Genomic DNA, 17,611 nt, shown 5'->3' with positions numbered 1-17,611 from the left:
AGAAATGCTAGCTTATATTTATGTACTACTTTAAAGATTGCAGAGTATTTTCATGTGTTTTTTCTCATCCTTCTGATCAGCACTTAGGCTTTTAAGAAGGTTATGAACATGTTGGAGTGGGGTGTAGGAAGGCCTTATGAGACAGAGTGAGGCAATTAAACATGGAAGTAAACATGTTTAAGATTGGGAGGTAAAAAGTGGAAAGAGTGGTAGGAAGTATTGGAATTGGGTATGTTCCTGTAGAAGGGCAGGGAATGATTGGAAAGAAAGAAGAGTGGTAAGATTTCTTTCCTGGAGAAATCTTTTGAAATAAAAGGGAATTTTATTTCCCTGGTAGGGAAAAGTGGCAAATTCATAATCACAATGTTCTGTTACATCAAAGTGGGATTCTATTTAATAACTCAGTATATTAAAAGTGACACTAAAAAGGATACCTTAAGTATGTTTAATTTTACGTAGTGAATATACTTTGACTAAACGCTTCTTTATTTGAGTGAATATTGTTTAGATGTCAGTATTATAACTTCTCTTTTATTTATAGGACTGTCACCAGATCTGCAATCTATGGAACAGATTCGGAGAATTATGAGACCCACTGATGTCCCTGATACAGGTTGAGTATATAGAGAAACTTAGTTGATTTATGTAAAATGTTGACATGTTTGAACTTAATTATATACTTAATGGAAGTAGGATTGGTTTATGTAATAAATAATAGAGCTTTTTTAATCATGAATAAGCTAACTACAGATTATTTGGAGTAATATATTTCACTTTCCGCTAATTATTTCCCAAGGTGCAATACTTTTACATTTCATATATAGCTGTAGTATGGTTCTGTTAAACTTATCACAAAAGATCTTGTTATTGATCCTCCTTACTTTCCTGGCATTACTTCATTCATATCAATATTGGTTATGCCCTTCAAAAACTTGAAAATTAGTCAAAAAGAAGACTCCTGGCTGGCTTAGAGCATGCAACTTTTCATCTCCAGGTCATGAATTCAAATCCTACGTTGGGCATGGAGCCTACTTAAAAAGAATAGATAAATTTAAAAAATTTTTTTGATGGGTTTTAAAAAAAATTGATACGTGTTTTGATTAAAATAATCTTTCTTAGCTGAAAATACTTCTTAAAAATTATCTAGTAGTTTTCTGTTATTTTTTTGCCTCTTCTATATTTCACATTTGTAGAGCTCAGAAAGCTGTAGAGATACATGGTGAGTTTTGTGAAAAATTTGTGAAAGAATAATGAAAATTATTCAGACATTTAAAATAACTCCTAGGTAAGTGAAGCAAGTCAAAGCAAAAGTAAATAAATTCCAGTTGAGGATAAATTTCTTTGTTGATTAACAAATGATAATTTAATTTTATAAATAAATTCTGGGCACAGTTGCCTTAGTTTTCTATTAGCTTTTAAACGGTAATTATTCATAGTCGAGTGCCAGTGTGTACTAAGACCTATACTAATCTTGGCATTCATATCATAAAATGCTATGATAACCTATGAATTGAATGCAGTAAAGGTCTGCTTTTTAGTTTACCTTTTGCTGAAGCTATCAATACTTTCCTTTATGGCATTTTCTGACTTTGAGTGTATGTGGTTTTTCCACAACATACCCCATTCTCCCAACACTTAAGTGAGTGTTTAACATTTTAATTTGATTCTGACACTAACTTATGGAGTTAGCTGGAACTCCACAGGTTAAGGGGTCCATTCCACAAGACTGCCTGCACTTAGGTTTTCAGCCTCCAGTGGGGTTCTCTGGAGACCCACACTACTGCCCAAAATTCTAGGATTCCCACAACCACATCCTCAGATGCTTTACTTATATTTGTCAGTTTTTCATAAAGGGATACAACCTAGGAGCTGCCAAATGGAAGAGATTTGTAGAGGAGTGTATACTGGTTGGTGAATAGCTCCCACATCCTTTGGTATCAGTGTGTTCAACAACCAGAAGCTTCCCAAATCTAATTGTTCAAGAGTTTTTATAGAGCATGTGATGTGATGAGCACTGTGTGTTATACTATATGTTGGCAAATTGAATTTATTAAAAAAATTTTTTTTATTTAAGAGATTTTTTTTTTATAGAGCTCAATTTCCAACCCTCCTCTCCAGAGGGAGAGGGCAGCTGAAAATTCAAATCCTCTAAACCTGTTTTTGGTCTTTCTGTTGACTGGCCCAAACCTGAAGGGCTCTAGGTGCCCCTAGATCACTTCATTGGCATAAACTCAGGTTTAGTAAAAAGGGGCTCTTTATGAATAACAAAAGATATCCCTGTCACTCAGGAAATTCCAAAGGTGTTATTAGGAGTTCTGTGCCAGGAATGGGAACAAAGAACAAATGTATTTTTATTATATCAAGCTGTCTTACTATTAAAAGCATTAACAGGGGCACCTGGGTGGCCAGGTCTTGATCACAGGGTCCTGAGTTCAAGCTCCAAGTAGGGCTCCACTCTGGAAATGGAGCCTACTTTTAAGAGAAAAAAAGAAATTAACATAAGCAAAACTGTCCTTTTTCTCAATTTCTACCAGTTTTTTTTAAAAAACAGATTTACATTATTTGATTAATTATCTCATTATCATTTGTGTAATCAGACCCACCTTTTGTGTGTTATTGTCATCAGTTCTCAACAAACTTGAATATCTTCAAAATGAGGACTAGACTGCCATAAGGTCTAGAAATCCTTCTATATTAAGAACATCCTGTAAATGAAAAACCAAAGCTCTTTTAGCTTACTGATAGAATTATTTATTGGTAATTTTGTAAAGGGAGTTGATTATTCATAAATAGGGCTGGACTAGATGGGTTACTAAGTTTATTCCCTATTTTTTTTCTCCATTTTCTACTCATAAGATCCAAAGAGTCTATAAAAATGTAGTCATTAAAAAATCTTCATGAACCAATACTTAAGCAAAACATGGCTAAACCTTCAAATTGAACTGTTAGGAACATGCATTTGGTCTTTGATTTCAAGTGTGATTGGATTGTTTTGCTCAGTGTATTGAAAGCTTGATAATGTTACTTGTCAAAATGCTACTAATGATTAAACATCAACCATTATAAACAGGTATAGAGATCCACTTGTCAGTAAGCCACTGACATACTGCATATAGTAGTTAAGTTGTCTCATAACTTAACTTGTGCAAGTACATTGAGTACAAAAGGGAAAAAAAAGCATGGATTTTACCAGATTTTGATTATAATTCTAGAATAAATTTGACTAAACTTAATAGAAACTAGTATTTAAATAATAGGGCATGTGTATCACTATATTGTACACTTGAAACTAATATAACACTGTAAGTTAACTATAATGGAATTAAGAAATAAATAATGGGCCATTTATTTAAAATTTATATTTTAAATAAGGTACGATATAAATGTATATTTCAAGTCATCAGGTTCTGTTAGTATAGTTCAGACATAAGTCAGTTTCAAGGGTGAAGCAAGTTTTTGAAATGTTGAAAATGGTCTTTTAAGCTTTGGTATTTATAATCTTTAGAAGTTTAATTTATAAATTCATACTTTTTTTAAAAACAGCCAAATGATTATGATATTTGTTCATTAGGACTTGAATTATAAAATATCCAAACCTTGACTCTGAGATTATCTTGATTCCATTATGTTTGAAAAATCCACATTGTTGTTACCATTATTTTATATGCATGTAGACTGTCATATTTCCCAAATAATTCTGAAAGCAACTGTATTCTAGTTTTATTGTCACCTTAAAATTGGAGATTAATATCTTGGTTTCCTGCTCGTTGCTTCACTTTAGAAAACAAACTAGAAAATATCATTATAGAGCACTGGTGGTGTGTCGGGGTTTAGTCTGTGTGTGTTTTAAAAAATCAGTTTGTGGTTCTTGAGAAATCAGCTTGTAAATTGAGACTATCTCATTGGATTTTGTATGCTGGTGGACTTCTTAAAGCATCATAGCAGGAGCATAGGAAATAGTGATAGAAATTAAGAGTACATTACCACCAATTCTACAAGATGTTTTTAGAGAATTCTCCTATTAAGACAGACTATATCATGACTCGAAGTTTTCCTTTCCTGATAGAACCTGTATTATGAAGTTTATGAATCGTCAAAAAAAAAAAAAAAAACTGGCTCATTTTAAAAACAAATCATCCCTTAATACTGACTTCTCCTTTCCTTGGCACCATAGCTCTTACAAAAGTACTTAATATCACCATCTCAACATCCACCCCTCTTCATCTCACTACAGTTGACTTCTAACCATTTTCTTCTCATCCATCAAGAAACTACTTTCGTAAAGATTTGATGATATACTTCTAAGTGCCACATTTTTTTGCCTTTTGTCCTGTTCCACTTATTCATTTTACCTGAATCTTAACCATTTCCTATGTCTGGATAATTTTTACCCCTTTAAGGAGATCTCTCTAATTAACCTCTTCCTTTTGTTTTGGTTATTCCTTCTCAATATTTTTTTGCTCACTCCCCTTTCTCCTTCCTCTGCCTCTATTAAATATTTGCTTCCTCAGAATTCATGTACTGGTCTTGTCACTTGACATTCCCAAGGCAGTCTGAGTCCCTCCTAAGGTTTATACAACAGTGAGTATGACAAAGATACTCATAAATATTTTTAGCTCTGACCTCTTTTCTTTTGCCTGGAACTAAAGCCAAGGATCTGTTCTGATTTTGTTCATCCATATTTCATTTAAATCTTCTAGGTCTTTGTAGAAAATGTTTTCTTCCCTCAAATTGGTCATTAGGTTAAATACAGTTTCATTTGAAATCTCAGTTGGGTTCACGAAATTACACAAACTGTTGGGGAAATACATATGTGGAAGAACAAAGGATTGAAATTAACCAAGACAATCCTGAAGAAAACTAAGTTGGGATATTACCCCTACCAGATATAAAGATTATTTAAAAGCCTTAGTATATTATTTGGCTTAGGAATAAACGAAATAGATTAATTGAATAGATTGGCACCTAGAAATAGTGTAAGTAACCTCTATTCTGGAAATGCTGCTGGGTCAATTGCTTATCCATATGGAGAAACTGTACAAAAGGTGAATAGCCAAGATGCCTGAGTGGCTCAGCGGTTGAGCGCCTGCCTTCGGCCCAGCACGTAATCCAGAAGTCCCAGGATCAAGTCCCACATCGGGCTCCCTGCATGGGGCCTGCTTCTCTCTCTGTCTGTGTCTCTGCCTCTCTCTCTCTCTGTCTCTCATGAATAAATGAATAAAATCTTAAAAAAAAAAAAATGTGAACAGCCTTTTCTATGTATTGTGTACGTAGAGTGTGCCATACATGTATTTCCTCTATGTGGAAAGTTGGAAAGTGCTACTTTCAGCCAGGCGAAGTTACAGTTACATGATTGGGTTAGCAAAGAGTGGCTAAATTTGGCAGACTGGGATACTAGGGAGCATGAGAAAAAATGTGATACAGTTTATAAACTTTGTTTTTTCATTGCTATGTTTTTATTCTTTAAAGGTTTGCTCTGTGATTTGCTGTGGTCTGACCCAGATAAGGATGTGCAAGGCTGGGGAGAAAATGATCGTGGCGTTTCCTTCACTTTTGGAGCTGATGTAGTCAGTAAATTTCTGAATCGTCATGATTTAGACTTGATTTGTCGAGCTCATCAGGTACGAAATATAAAATTTTTGAATATTTTAGTATTTATTAACATCACACAAATCTGCTTTTTTTGTTTTTGAGGAAAATGAGACCCAAGAAAGCTAATTCTACAAGGAAAGTAGTAGGTGAGGTGATGCCTATACCTTGATCTCACAATTAACAATCTAATGATCTGTTAACCCTTCTCACCCTCTGAGAGGAAATGTTTCAAGCCAATACATTTTTGTAGTATATTGCAACGCTGACAGATTTGTTTGGTGCTTGTCTGAAGCTCTCTAGAAATATTTGATCCCGTTTTAATATGATGTTTATGTATTTTAGATAAGAATCCAATGACAATATTGTTAAAGGACACGAGAGAATTGGAAAAATTGTTATAGACTGGGTATTAGATATTAAGAAGTTATTGTTTGTTATTTTAACCTTGTGAGAATAGTATTATTATGTAAGAAGAACATCCATATTTTTAGAAATGCATACTCAGGTATATAGAGGTAAGATGACATGTCTAAGATTTGCTTTAAAACATATCAGCAGGGCACCTGGCTAGCTCAGTCAGTAGACCATGCGACTCTTAATCTCAGCCTGTTGAGTTCAAGCCTCAGGTTTGGTGTTGAAATTACTTAAAAACAAAACAAAACAAAACAAAACACACCTCAGCAGAAAGAAAAGGAGGATAAATGAAACAAATGTAGCAGAATCCTGGTAATTACTAAATCAAGGTGGTAAGTAAATGAGAGTTTATTGGACTCTACCTTCTATATATAGTTTAGGTTTACATATTTGGTTGGGTTGGGTTTTTTTGTTTTTGTTTTGTTTTTAATGCCTACCACCACTACTATATTGGATAATCTTTAGGGAGGAGATTGAGACTTGTTGACTTTTAAATGTCTATTGCCTTTAAAACTTATATACTGTGTGTGTTTAGTGTTTAAATAAATGAATTAACAAAAGCTTAATGATTTAACATATCAGGTCCTCTTGTTCCCTAAAACATAACTGGTATGAAGTAAATTCACTGAAAGGTATCTTTATAAATTTTTTTCTCACTACTTTTGAGAGTACTAAAAGTATTTGAAATTTGTAAGTATAATACTTTTAAATATTCCTTGTTTTATTTCTTTGTTAAAGCAGAGTTTATTAAGTATATGCTATTCTACAACATGGGCTTTATTCCCCATGGCACTTGATTACTACTTTGTGTAATCCTGTGGGTAAACAAAGATGACTAGCTTCTCATTTTTTGCATATGTTGTGTGTCACATGCCTTTTTCCTAAGAGTTTCCTAGTTGAGTTGAAATGAAGTCACATCCCCAAATCCTCTGCTTTTGGCAAATTTTTCTTGGGTAAATACTGTGTTTATGATTTAACTAATTAATGTAGTACCTACTACTAGGTAACAGTGCAGAGTTGCTAAGTTTCCTAATAAGGTACCCACTGATTTAGCTTAGGTTTCCATTCACTGATCTTTTCAAAAATGGACAATGATTTTTTTAAAAAGTTGTTGTTGAACTGTGTTTATTTGGACAGTCTTTTTCCAGACACTTGCAAAATCTTATTCTGCTTATTTTCAAACATATTATCTCTAAAATTAAGAGACATATGCTGGGAAACACCACAAACTACAAATACATCCTTTTAAAATAAACCTGTTCATTTCGTAAATGTGTGAATGAATAAATGAACAAGCAAACTTGTTCAAGAATTCAAAGAATATGAGTGCCAAACATTATGTATGGCTGAGCTGGGGTAGCTAAGGTGACCAAGATCATAGCGGAAAAGGTTAATATCTAAATCCTAGAAGTGTGTGCCTGATAACTAAGGTAGGAATTATTTTAAAATGTCAATAATTTTCGAGGAGCCTAAGTGGCCCAGTTAAGAGTCTAATTCTTGCTTTCAGCTCAGGTCATGATCTGAGGATCCTGAGATCAAGCCCCGTGTGGGCCTCTATACAGAAGTCTGCTTGTCCCTCTCCCTCTGCACCTCCCCCTGCACATGTACATGCTCTCTCTCGTAAATAAAATCTTTAAATATATATATATAAATTAATAATAAAAGTAAGTTATTTTGGAGGTCCTTTTTTTATTTTTTAAAAATTATTTCAGAGAGAGCGTGAACATGAGTGGGGGGGCGGGGAGAGGGACAGACTGAGCTGAGCGCAGAGCCTGACGCAGGGCTCAAGTCTCTAGAACCTGAGATCATGACCTGAGCTGAAATAAAGATTCAGTGCTTAACTGACCAAGCCACTCAGGCGCCCCTGAAGGTGCTTTCTTATTAGCAAGTATTGTTAAGATAATTTTGCTGAATCAAAGGATGGCTTAAAGACTTCAGAAAATTATTATTGCCTACTGTAAATAAATATATAATGTTTGTGTCATTGCCTCTATTCTCTCAGATTTGTAGAGCTGAGAAACATAAATTGTTTAAATCACTCAGAAATTGGCTATCTAGATTCTAGAAATCATGTTAAATCATTAGAGTTAAGGATTCTATAGTTGTGATATAATGCCATCATCTAAGAAGTATTTGATGTCCAAGGTTCCTGGAGATACTATACTGATTAGCATATGTAATGCCTTGGAAATGGTATGGTATGGTTTTAGATATTCAGTTATCACAAATATACTGTTACTTCATTTAAGCTAAGTCCTTACCATTATAGGAAAGGCATACCAATTTTAATATTTTTAGACAAGTTTAAAAATAAAAGTAGTGTGTATTTTTAGGTCTTTTTTTTGTCATATTAATCTCAATAATATAGACAGTTGAGAATTAGCTATAATTAGGTGTGTTTTTTCTTTTGACTTTTCCTTTTACAGGTAGTAGAAGATGGATATGAATTTTTTGCTAAACGACAATTGGTAACCCTATTTTCAGCCCCAAATTACTGTGGCGAGTTTGATAATGCTGGTGGAATGATGAGTGTGGATGAAACTTTGATGTGTTCATTTCAGGTATAATTATTTATAATTTATTTATATTTGTTTATATTTATATATAAATCAGTTTTATTTAAAAGTGATTATCACGGATTTGTTAGAGATTTCTGTTTTTATTCACAAAGATTCTAGACTTTTTGGTACATATCAAATATTAAGTGTTTGGGAGAACCTAAATTGCAGGTGTTTAAATTGTTAAATTCCTATATGACTTCTTTAAATATGGGCTTAACCTACTAAAAGAATGTGAATTCAACGAATAACATAAATTTTGTTTCCTTTTGCAAGAAATATACCAACTCTGGTTTTATAGTGTGCTATTTAAAATCATTCTTGTTCACAAGCATAGGAACTTGACCTTATCCTTCAACATTTAACATAGTGGGATTAGATTAATTTCTTTTTCACTGAGATACTATGATGCTCTGAATAGTTTTAAGAGATGCTTCATGAATCTTTTCTACACATTTTGTGTAAATATTGAAATTTTCTGTCTATAATGTATGTTAAAACTCTATTTATACCCACCAGAATAAATACAGTAAAGTCAGACAATAACAAGTATTGGTGAAGATGTAGAGAAGTTGGAACCTTCATAACATTGATGATGAGAATGTAAAATGCTTTTGGAAACAGTATGGTAGTTCCTCAAAAGGTTAATTTAAACATTAAGTTTTTATATGGCCCAGCAATCCAACTCCTAGGTATGCCCAAAAGAATTGAAGGGCAGGTATTCAAATACAGGTATGTGCATATTCATAGGATCATTGTTTATAATGCCAAAAAGTGGAAACAACCCAGATGTCCATTAAGTAAAAATGAAAACAAAATGTGGAATATCCATTAAATGACATATTATTTGATAATTAAAAGTAATGAAGTATTGATACATACTACAACATGAATGAACTTGAAGAATATTATCTGTGAAAAGAGCCAGTCACAAAAGACCACATATTGTATGATTTGATTTATGTGAAATAGCCAGAAAAGACAAATCAATAGAAAAAGATTAGTGTTTCCTTGGAGTTGAAGGGAGTTAGAGTAGTAGAGAATGAAAATGGGGAGTGATTGCTTATGGGAGAGATTTCTTTTGGGGTGACAAAAACTCTAAAATTAATTATAGCAGTGGTTGTACATTCTGTAAATACTTTAAAAATCGTCAACTTGTGCAGTTTAAACAGTTGGACTTTAATATAAAATATATTTTAAAAATTTTTTAAGGGGCAGTCCCAGTGGCTTAGCGGTTTAGCGCCACCTTCAGCCGAGGGCGTGATCACCTTCAGCCCAGGGCGTGATCCTAGAGACCCAGGATCGAGTCCCACATTGGGCTCCCTGCATGGAGCCTGCCTCTCCCTCTGCCTGTCTGTGTCTTTGCCTCTCCCTCTCCCTCTCTCTGTCTCTCAAATAAATAAAAAAAATCTTTAAAAAAATTTTTTAAAGATCTACACGTAAAAAAGTAAGGCGAAAGAGGTTGTGACTACCCTCTAAAGAAATAGTGGCAAAGTTTGTTAACATACAGTGTAATAATAGTTTCAGGAGTAGGATTTAGTGATTGGTCACTTAGGTGTAACACTCAGTGCTCATCATAACCAGTGCCCTCCTTAATACACATTACTCATTTAACCTCTACCCCTGCTTACCTCCCTCCATCAACCCTCAGTTTGTTCCTATAGTTAAGAATCTATTTTACGGTTTATGGTTTGCTTCTCTCCCTTTTTGCCCCTATGTTTCTCTTTTTTTTGTATGATACTTGTCCTTTTCAGACTGACTTATTTCACTTAGCATAATACACTCTAGTTCCATTCATGTGGAAGTGGCAAGATTTCACTCTTTTCTATGGTTAGAGTAGTACTCCATTGTATATCCGTACCACATCTTTATTCATCAGTCAATGGACATTTGATCTCTTGCCATAATTTGGCTCTTGTTGATAATGCTGAAAATATCAGGGTGCATGTCTTCCTTTGATTCAGTATTTTTGTACCTTTTGGGTAAATACCTAGTAGTGCAATTGCTGAATCTTAGGGTAGTTCTATTGTTAACTTTCTGAGGGACCTCTGGACTGGCTGCACCACTTTGCATTCCCACCAACAGTGTAAGAAGGTTCCCCTTTCTCCGCATCCTCGCCAACATCTGTTGTTTCCTGTGTTAAATTTAGCCATTCTGACAGGTGTGAGATATCGTAGTTTTGATTTGTATTTCTCTGATGATAAGTGATGTTGAGCATCTTTTTATGTGTCTATCCAGCTTAGTCTTTTGACTTATAAACTGAGTGTTCTTTCCTCACCACAGAGGTACCTTAATTAAGACTTTTTTTTCACCTGAGGATTCCTGGGTGGCTCAGTCGTTTAAGTGTCCAACTCTTCAGGGTCGTGAGATTGAGCTGGCATGCTGGGAGTGGAGCCTCGCTTAAGATTCTCTCTCTCCCTTTACCCAACCCCCGTGTACACACCCTCTCTTTCTCTCTTTCAAAATAAAGAAATTATTTAACTAAATGAAAATAATTTTTTTTTTTTACTTAAAGGATTGGATAGTTGATAGGATTTGTGTGCTTGAGCTTTTGTTAATTATTGGGAATGACAAATAATAACAGTATTCAAATATTTAGTCATTTGCACACATTAAATGTGATAAATGTGCATGGAACTTTTCTGGGTTTTTTTCTATATTTTAATTCCAATTTATGTAATTATGTAAATATTTATAATTTGTTATTTCTTGAAAAGCCCACTTTTATAATGATTTTCTTAAACTTACTGCACTTGAAAGAATAACACTATTAATAAATTATTTGCTTTAAGATATTGAAACCATCTGAAAAGAAAGCTAAGTACCAGTATGGTGGACTGAATTCAGGACGTCCTGTCACTCCGCCTCGAACAGCTAATCCGCCGAAGAAAAGGTGAAGAAAGGAACTCTGTAAAGAAACCATCAGATTTGTTAAGGACATACTTCATAATATATAAGTGTGCACTGTAAAACCATCCAGCCATTTGACACCCTTTATGATGTCACACCTTTAACTTAAGGAGACGGGTAAAGGATCTTAAATTTTTTTCTAATAGAAAGATGTGCTACACTGTATTCTAATAAGTATACCTGTTATATTCAGCAAAGTTAAATCCAAATTCAAAATTACCCATTAAAGTTACATCTTCACGTATCACAGTTTTTAAAGTTGAAAGCATCCCAGTTAAACTAGATGTGATAGTTAAACCAGATGAAAGCATGATGATCCATCTGTGTAATGTGGTTTTAGTGTTGCTTGGTTGTTTAATTATTTTGAGCTTGTTTTGTTTTGTTTTGTTTTTGCTAGAATAATGGCAAATATTTCACATTTTTTTCCCTGAACATTTTTACAAGTGAAATGTGGGAAGAGCTTTAAAGACATTCACCAACTATTATTTTCCCTTGCTTATTTACTTATGTACCTGTTTGATCTTACTAAGAAAACTTAATGCCTCATTACAATAAAAAGGAATTTTAGAGATCGATATTTTTTAAAAAACAGGCAAACTATCCAATCCAGTGATTGAATCAAACAGTTTGACTGGGCAAACTTTACAGCTGATAGTGACTATTTTGCTTTATTACAGAAATTGCCACTGATTTGGATTTGTGCACTCTAATTTTTAACTTATTGATGCTCTATTGTGCAGTAGCATTTCATTTAACTTTAAGATAAGGCTCATATAGTATTACCCAACTAGTTGGTAATGTGATTATGTGGTACCTTGGCTTTAGGTTTTAATTCGCACGAAACACCTTTTGGCATGCTTAACTTTCTGGTAACACCCTCACCTGCATTGGTTTTGTTTTGTTTTTTTTGGGTTTTTTTTGTTGTTGTTGTTGTTGCTATTTGTTTTTAGATCCACAGAACATGAGAATCCTTTTTTGACAAGCCTTGGAAAGCTGACACTATCTCTTTTTTCCTCCCTCTGTACGAAGGATGTATTTAAATGAATGCTGGTCAGTGGGACATTTTGTCAAAATGGTTATTGGGTGCTTAACTGTCTAATATTGCCATGTGAATGTTGTATACGATTGTAAGGCTTATGTCACTAAAGATTTTTATTCTGATTTTTCATGATCAAAGTTCATACAATATTGTATAGACATGCTTTGTAGTGAACTATAGTAGCAATAATTTCTGTACATGATCAAGGGTTTATTGCAGCATTTCTTTTCCTGTTCTCTTTTTTTAAAGGGTTAGTATTAACAAATGACAAGGAGTAGAAGAGTCAACATAAAGATTTTAGAAGGAGAACTTATAGGACACAGATTTGTGATTCTTTGGATGAGACCCTTTTGAATGTGATTCTAAAAGCTTTTATTGAGTATTGTCAAATTTGTAAGCTTCATAGGGATGGACATCATATTTATAATGCCCTTCTATATGTGCTACCATTGATGTGAAATTCTTGACCTTAATATTGTCTTTGAAAATGTTCAATTGAGAATTCTGTTAACTTATATTTTATGAATTGGCGTATTGTATTACTGCAAGAGATTTGATTTTCAGCACAGTGCAAAAGTTCTTTCAAATGCATATGTCTTTTTTTTTTTCTAATTCCATTTTGTTTTAAAGCACATTTTAAATGTAGTTTTCTCATTTAGTAAAAGTTGTCTAATTGATATGAAGCCTGACTGGTCACTTTATTCCTTTTTTTTTTTTTTTTTTTTCCTTTTGCAATGAGACATTTAAACACATTCTGTTCAAACAGATTTTAATGTCTTTGACATACATTGAGTTGATTCTTTTCTGGAAGTGTTCATGTACTACATGTGATGTATTAGGTTACACAGGCTTTTATGTGATGTGATTTAAATATTTTCTTAATCTGAGTGTAAGTTGAGCAATTTCTAATAGAATTTTAGATGTACTCTTAGTAGTCATAGGAAGAAGTCTAGAAAAATAAACCTTTGGTAAGAGACAGGGCAGTCTTATTAATCTCAGTGTTAGAACATTAATTTGGATTCAACTTACTGTGGTTTTTTTTTATAATAATTCATCCAGGTCACTGTTGAATATGAAAAAATAATCACTAAGCAAATTAGTACTGTCACTAAATTTGAAGGGTAGAAATTTATCATGTTTAAACATTATTCAAGCTGTGGGACTCCTGGCTGGCTCAGTTGGGAGTGTATATGACCCTTGATCCTCAGGGTTGTGAGTTTGAGCCCCGCGTTGGATGTAGAGATTACTAAAATAAATAAATAAACATTATTCAGGTGATCTTAAAACTACTTTAAAGTTTCTGTCCTATAATGTGTTACAAATACTACTTAGTTGGTAACACTGCTACTTCAGGTAAATAAAACTTCATTTCTTAGGAGAAAATTATCCTGTGATTCTAGTGTCACTAGTTTATATCATTCTTCCTCTCTGATTTTTAATGATTTCTATATTCAAATTTATGTTTAATCCAAATGTCATGACGTTTAAAATCAAACATGCTGATGTGATAGATCACAGAGTATTAGGTTACATTTTTATTTGTTCCTGAATGGAAAGAATCAACTACAGTGTGCTACCCTTGTGTTTGAAACTTTAACATTCATTGTTTTAATTTTGCCTCAGGACAAATTTAATCATGATCATCAAGCCTGGTTTGTGCAAAATGTTGAGTCAGAATACCAGCAAGAAGAATTTTATTTTATTTTTTTTATTATTATTATTTTTTAATAGATTAGGGAGAGTAAGCTAGGACAAGATTGTGGCCAATCTTTTTTTTTTTTTTTAATTTTTATTTATTTATGATAGTCACAGAGAGAGAGAGAAGCAGAGACACAGGCAGAGGGAGAAGCAGGCTCCATGCACTGGGAGCCCGACGCGGGACTCGATCCCGGGTCTCCAGGATCGCGCCCTGGGCCAAAGGCAGGCGCCAAACTGCTGCGCCACCCAGGGATCCCAAGAATTTTAAAGCTTAAAAAGGTGGTCGGTTAATTCAAAGTGTTCAGAGAATATATATGCCTTTCAAAAAAATAGTTCATCTGAGGGAAAGCCAGGAACATCTTGAGATGTGTTCCTGAAGAATATGAAAGTGTATTTATTGAGCCAAGGAATTGAAATAGTATCTTCGTTTATAAGTTTAGGTGTGTTCCTTTGTTTTCTTGGCAACTATAATTCTTGAACCAAAGAACAGTTATTTTCTTTCACATCTTTACACTAGAAATGTGTTTAGGGAAGGAAAATAGGTTTACTCTGCTTTTGCTACCTTGACCTAATCGACTTCTGTGTTTCCTTATGCATCCATCCCTTAATCAAAGCTGTGCCTGAGAAGACACTAAAAAGCCTGACTATACCAGTGGCATCCCCTTAGAAATACTATGTCCCCTTTGCAAATAGTTTTCAGTGTTTTATAATTTCCTTAAACAGCTAAGAAGCAGTTAAAAGGATTTTAAAGTGACCGCATATCTTGCAAAATGAACAAGAGTTAAATAAGACATAAACTGATTAAGTGTAAATATACATGCAGAGTTTTATTATGTTTATTCTCTTTAAACTGTTTCTTCATGGGACGCCTGGGTGGCTCAGCAGTTGAGTGTCTGCCTTTGGCTCGCGGGGGCGGGGGGGGGGGGGGCTCTGCGCTAAACGTGGAGCCTGCTTAAGATTTTTTTCTCTCCTTCCTCCCCTCCCCACAACTCACAACTTACTCTTTCTCAAAAGATTTTTTATTAATTTTAAAAATATGAGAAGTGTGTCCAGTTACTTGAAAGATTTCACAGGTAGCACCTGACAACATACTAGGGAAATTGTCTCTTGTTCAGAATCAAACTTTCTAAGTTATGATTCCTTCCTTGTTGATCCCCCCCTTTCTTTAGTCTGGTTCTCTGGGTTTTTTTTGTTTGTTTTGTTTTTGCTTTTTTATTTTACTTATTTATTCATGAGAAACACAGAGAAAGAAGCAGAGACATAGGCAGAGGGAGAAGCAGGATCCCCACCAGGACCCCAATGCCAGATTCAATCTCAGGGCCCCAGGATCATGACTTGAGCCAAAGGCAGACACTCAACTACTTAGCCACCCACGTGCCCCATGGTTCTTTGTTTAATTGACCTTAAGGTCACCTTTGTTGTGAGGTACTACAAACATTTTTAGAAAAGTGATACATATGTAACATTTTGTCTTTCAAAAGTTGCCAAAAAAAAAAAAATTGCCTAGTATTTATGAGCATTTAAAATTAGGAATCTCAACTTGAAATTAGAGAAACTCTCACCTTGATTTTACAAATAAGGATATATCATAAGCAGAAGCAAGTATGGAGGAAGATAACCAAGATATTTTCAGTAAGGAACAAAAGAATAAGGTACAATGAAGAAAACTATTCTAGAGAGAAATTTAATGCACTCCTTTTATCTTGTTAGATTGATGGTTCTATCCTGATACTTCTCAGGAGTTTTTATTGCTTCCATATAAAAGAGCAGTCAGGGATGCCTGGTGGCTTAATTGGTTAAAATGTCTGCCTTTGGCTCAGGTCATGATTCCAGGGTCCTGAAATTGAGCCCCACATCAGGCTCCCTGCTGAGTGGGGAGCCTGCTTCTCCCTCTCCCTCCACTCCCCCTGCTTGTGCTCTCTGTCAAATAAAATATTTTTTAAAATAATAAAAAAGCAGTCCACCATGCTGAATTCTTGGGTCCTAGTACAAAATTCCAAGAAGAGAATTTGGCCTAGCTTCGATCAAAGGCCCTTATGACTCCCAACAAGTGAAGAAAAGAGATGATATTGTATGAATATAGCTGCTATCCTGCCTCAAATGGCTTGGGAGGTTGAGTAGAATATTTCCCAGAAAAGGGGTACTAAAAAGAAAATCCAAAGGTTCTTTATGGCATACTTCAAAAGATAATCTGGTCACAAAAAGTCTGAAAATACAAAGTTGGCAAGATGTAGACTAATGGGAACTCTTAAATTTGGTACAACTAGGGGTGCCTGTCTTGCTCCATTAATAGAGCATGTGACTCTTGATCCCAGAGTTGTTTGAGCCCTACATTGAGCATATAGATAATAAAGTTAGTATAACAATTAATAATCCTGTAAATTACATATCCTAAAACTCATCATTTTCACTTAAAGGCATTTATAGGAAAACTACATGTGTGCACCATGGGGCATATACAAGCAGAAGTAGTACTTGAATATTTGAAACGTGGGCACTGACCAATCAGACCACCCAACTAACCAGAACCTTTCCAACTATAACTAATATGGTCTTACAGAGGCACAGCCGCTGATAATCAAGTCTGTGTACAAGATGGCCTATAACATTCACAGGAGCAAAAATTGATCCAAATGACCATTCACAGGAGCAATCACAGTATGTTCATAGAATTCTATACAACGATGCAAAAGATTTACAGTGTTCAGCATTAGCATGTTAAAATCTTAAACTATGAAAAATACAAAATATTAAATTTACAAATAAAACCTATGTTTAAGGATACTTACAGTAAGTCTTAAGGAAAGGGAATGGGAAAAACAAAAGTCACCTCTTTTGGAAAGTAAGGGGAGGAGGAGGAACATATAGGATCTCAACAATATTGCTTATGTAGTTTCTTGGGTGTTAGGTTCATGCTTTTTTGGTGGGTAAAGGCTTCTCAACTTTTTGTTTTATTACGCTCTGCCTGCATATATGTTACTATATATATATTCTTTTGTACATAGCAAACATTCCATTTTTAAAGTATGTATGCAATGCCATTTATGTAAAATTGTATCTATATGTACACATAATAAAAATAATTTTTTATTTAAAAAGATAGCTGGTTAATAAGATTGCAAAAATCAGAACTTCAGAAAGTGCTGCAGGAATTCAGGAATGGCACAGAGTCTTGCACTTATTAAGTACTCAGAGGATGGGTTGATGACCTAAGCTGGGTTTTAAAGGATGGATATTAGAAAATTTAAATGAAAAAAGCACATTATATGCCAGCTCAAAGAAGAAAGTTCAAGACATGCTTTGAGAAAAGCAAGCATATTAGTAAGTCTGGATATAGGTGGGAGATCTATTTAGTAGAATGAGAACAAACCAGGACAATGCAGACAGCACAGGGAATGAT

At 34.2% G+C, this 17,611-nt stretch overlaps 1 protein-coding gene across 3 annotated transcripts in view; it reads left to right on the top strand.

Annotated features, from left to right (window-relative positions):
- The window catches only part of PPP1CB (protein phosphatase 1 catalytic subunit beta), a 38,909-nt gene extending 25,719 nt beyond the window's left edge, over positions 1 to 13,190 (top strand). For all 3 annotated transcript variants that reach the window (XM_041755388.1, XM_041755387.1, XM_041755389.1), the window contains exons 6-9: positions 542 to 613; positions 5,470 to 5,621; positions 8,433 to 8,567; positions 11,357 to 13,190. In XM_041755388.1, the coding sequence (XP_041611322.1) occupies positions 542 to 613; positions 5,470 to 5,621; positions 8,433 to 8,567; positions 11,357 to 11,461 (464 nt within the window). In that variant the 3' untranslated portion in view covers positions 11,462 to 13,190. The remainder of the gene's footprint in view (positions 1 to 541; positions 614 to 5,469; positions 5,622 to 8,432; positions 8,568 to 11,356) is intronic.
- Positions 13,191 to 17,611: the final 4,421 nt, after the last annotated feature.

The sequence above is a fragment of the Vulpes lagopus genome, chromosome 5 (genome assembly GCF_018345385.1).
Source record: "Vulpes lagopus strain Blue_001 chromosome 5, ASM1834538v1, whole genome shotgun sequence".
In the NCBI taxonomy this organism is placed as follows: domain Eukaryota; kingdom Metazoa; phylum Chordata; class Mammalia; order Carnivora; family Canidae; genus Vulpes; species Vulpes lagopus.
This window is presented reverse-complemented; position numbering and strand designations above follow the sequence as displayed.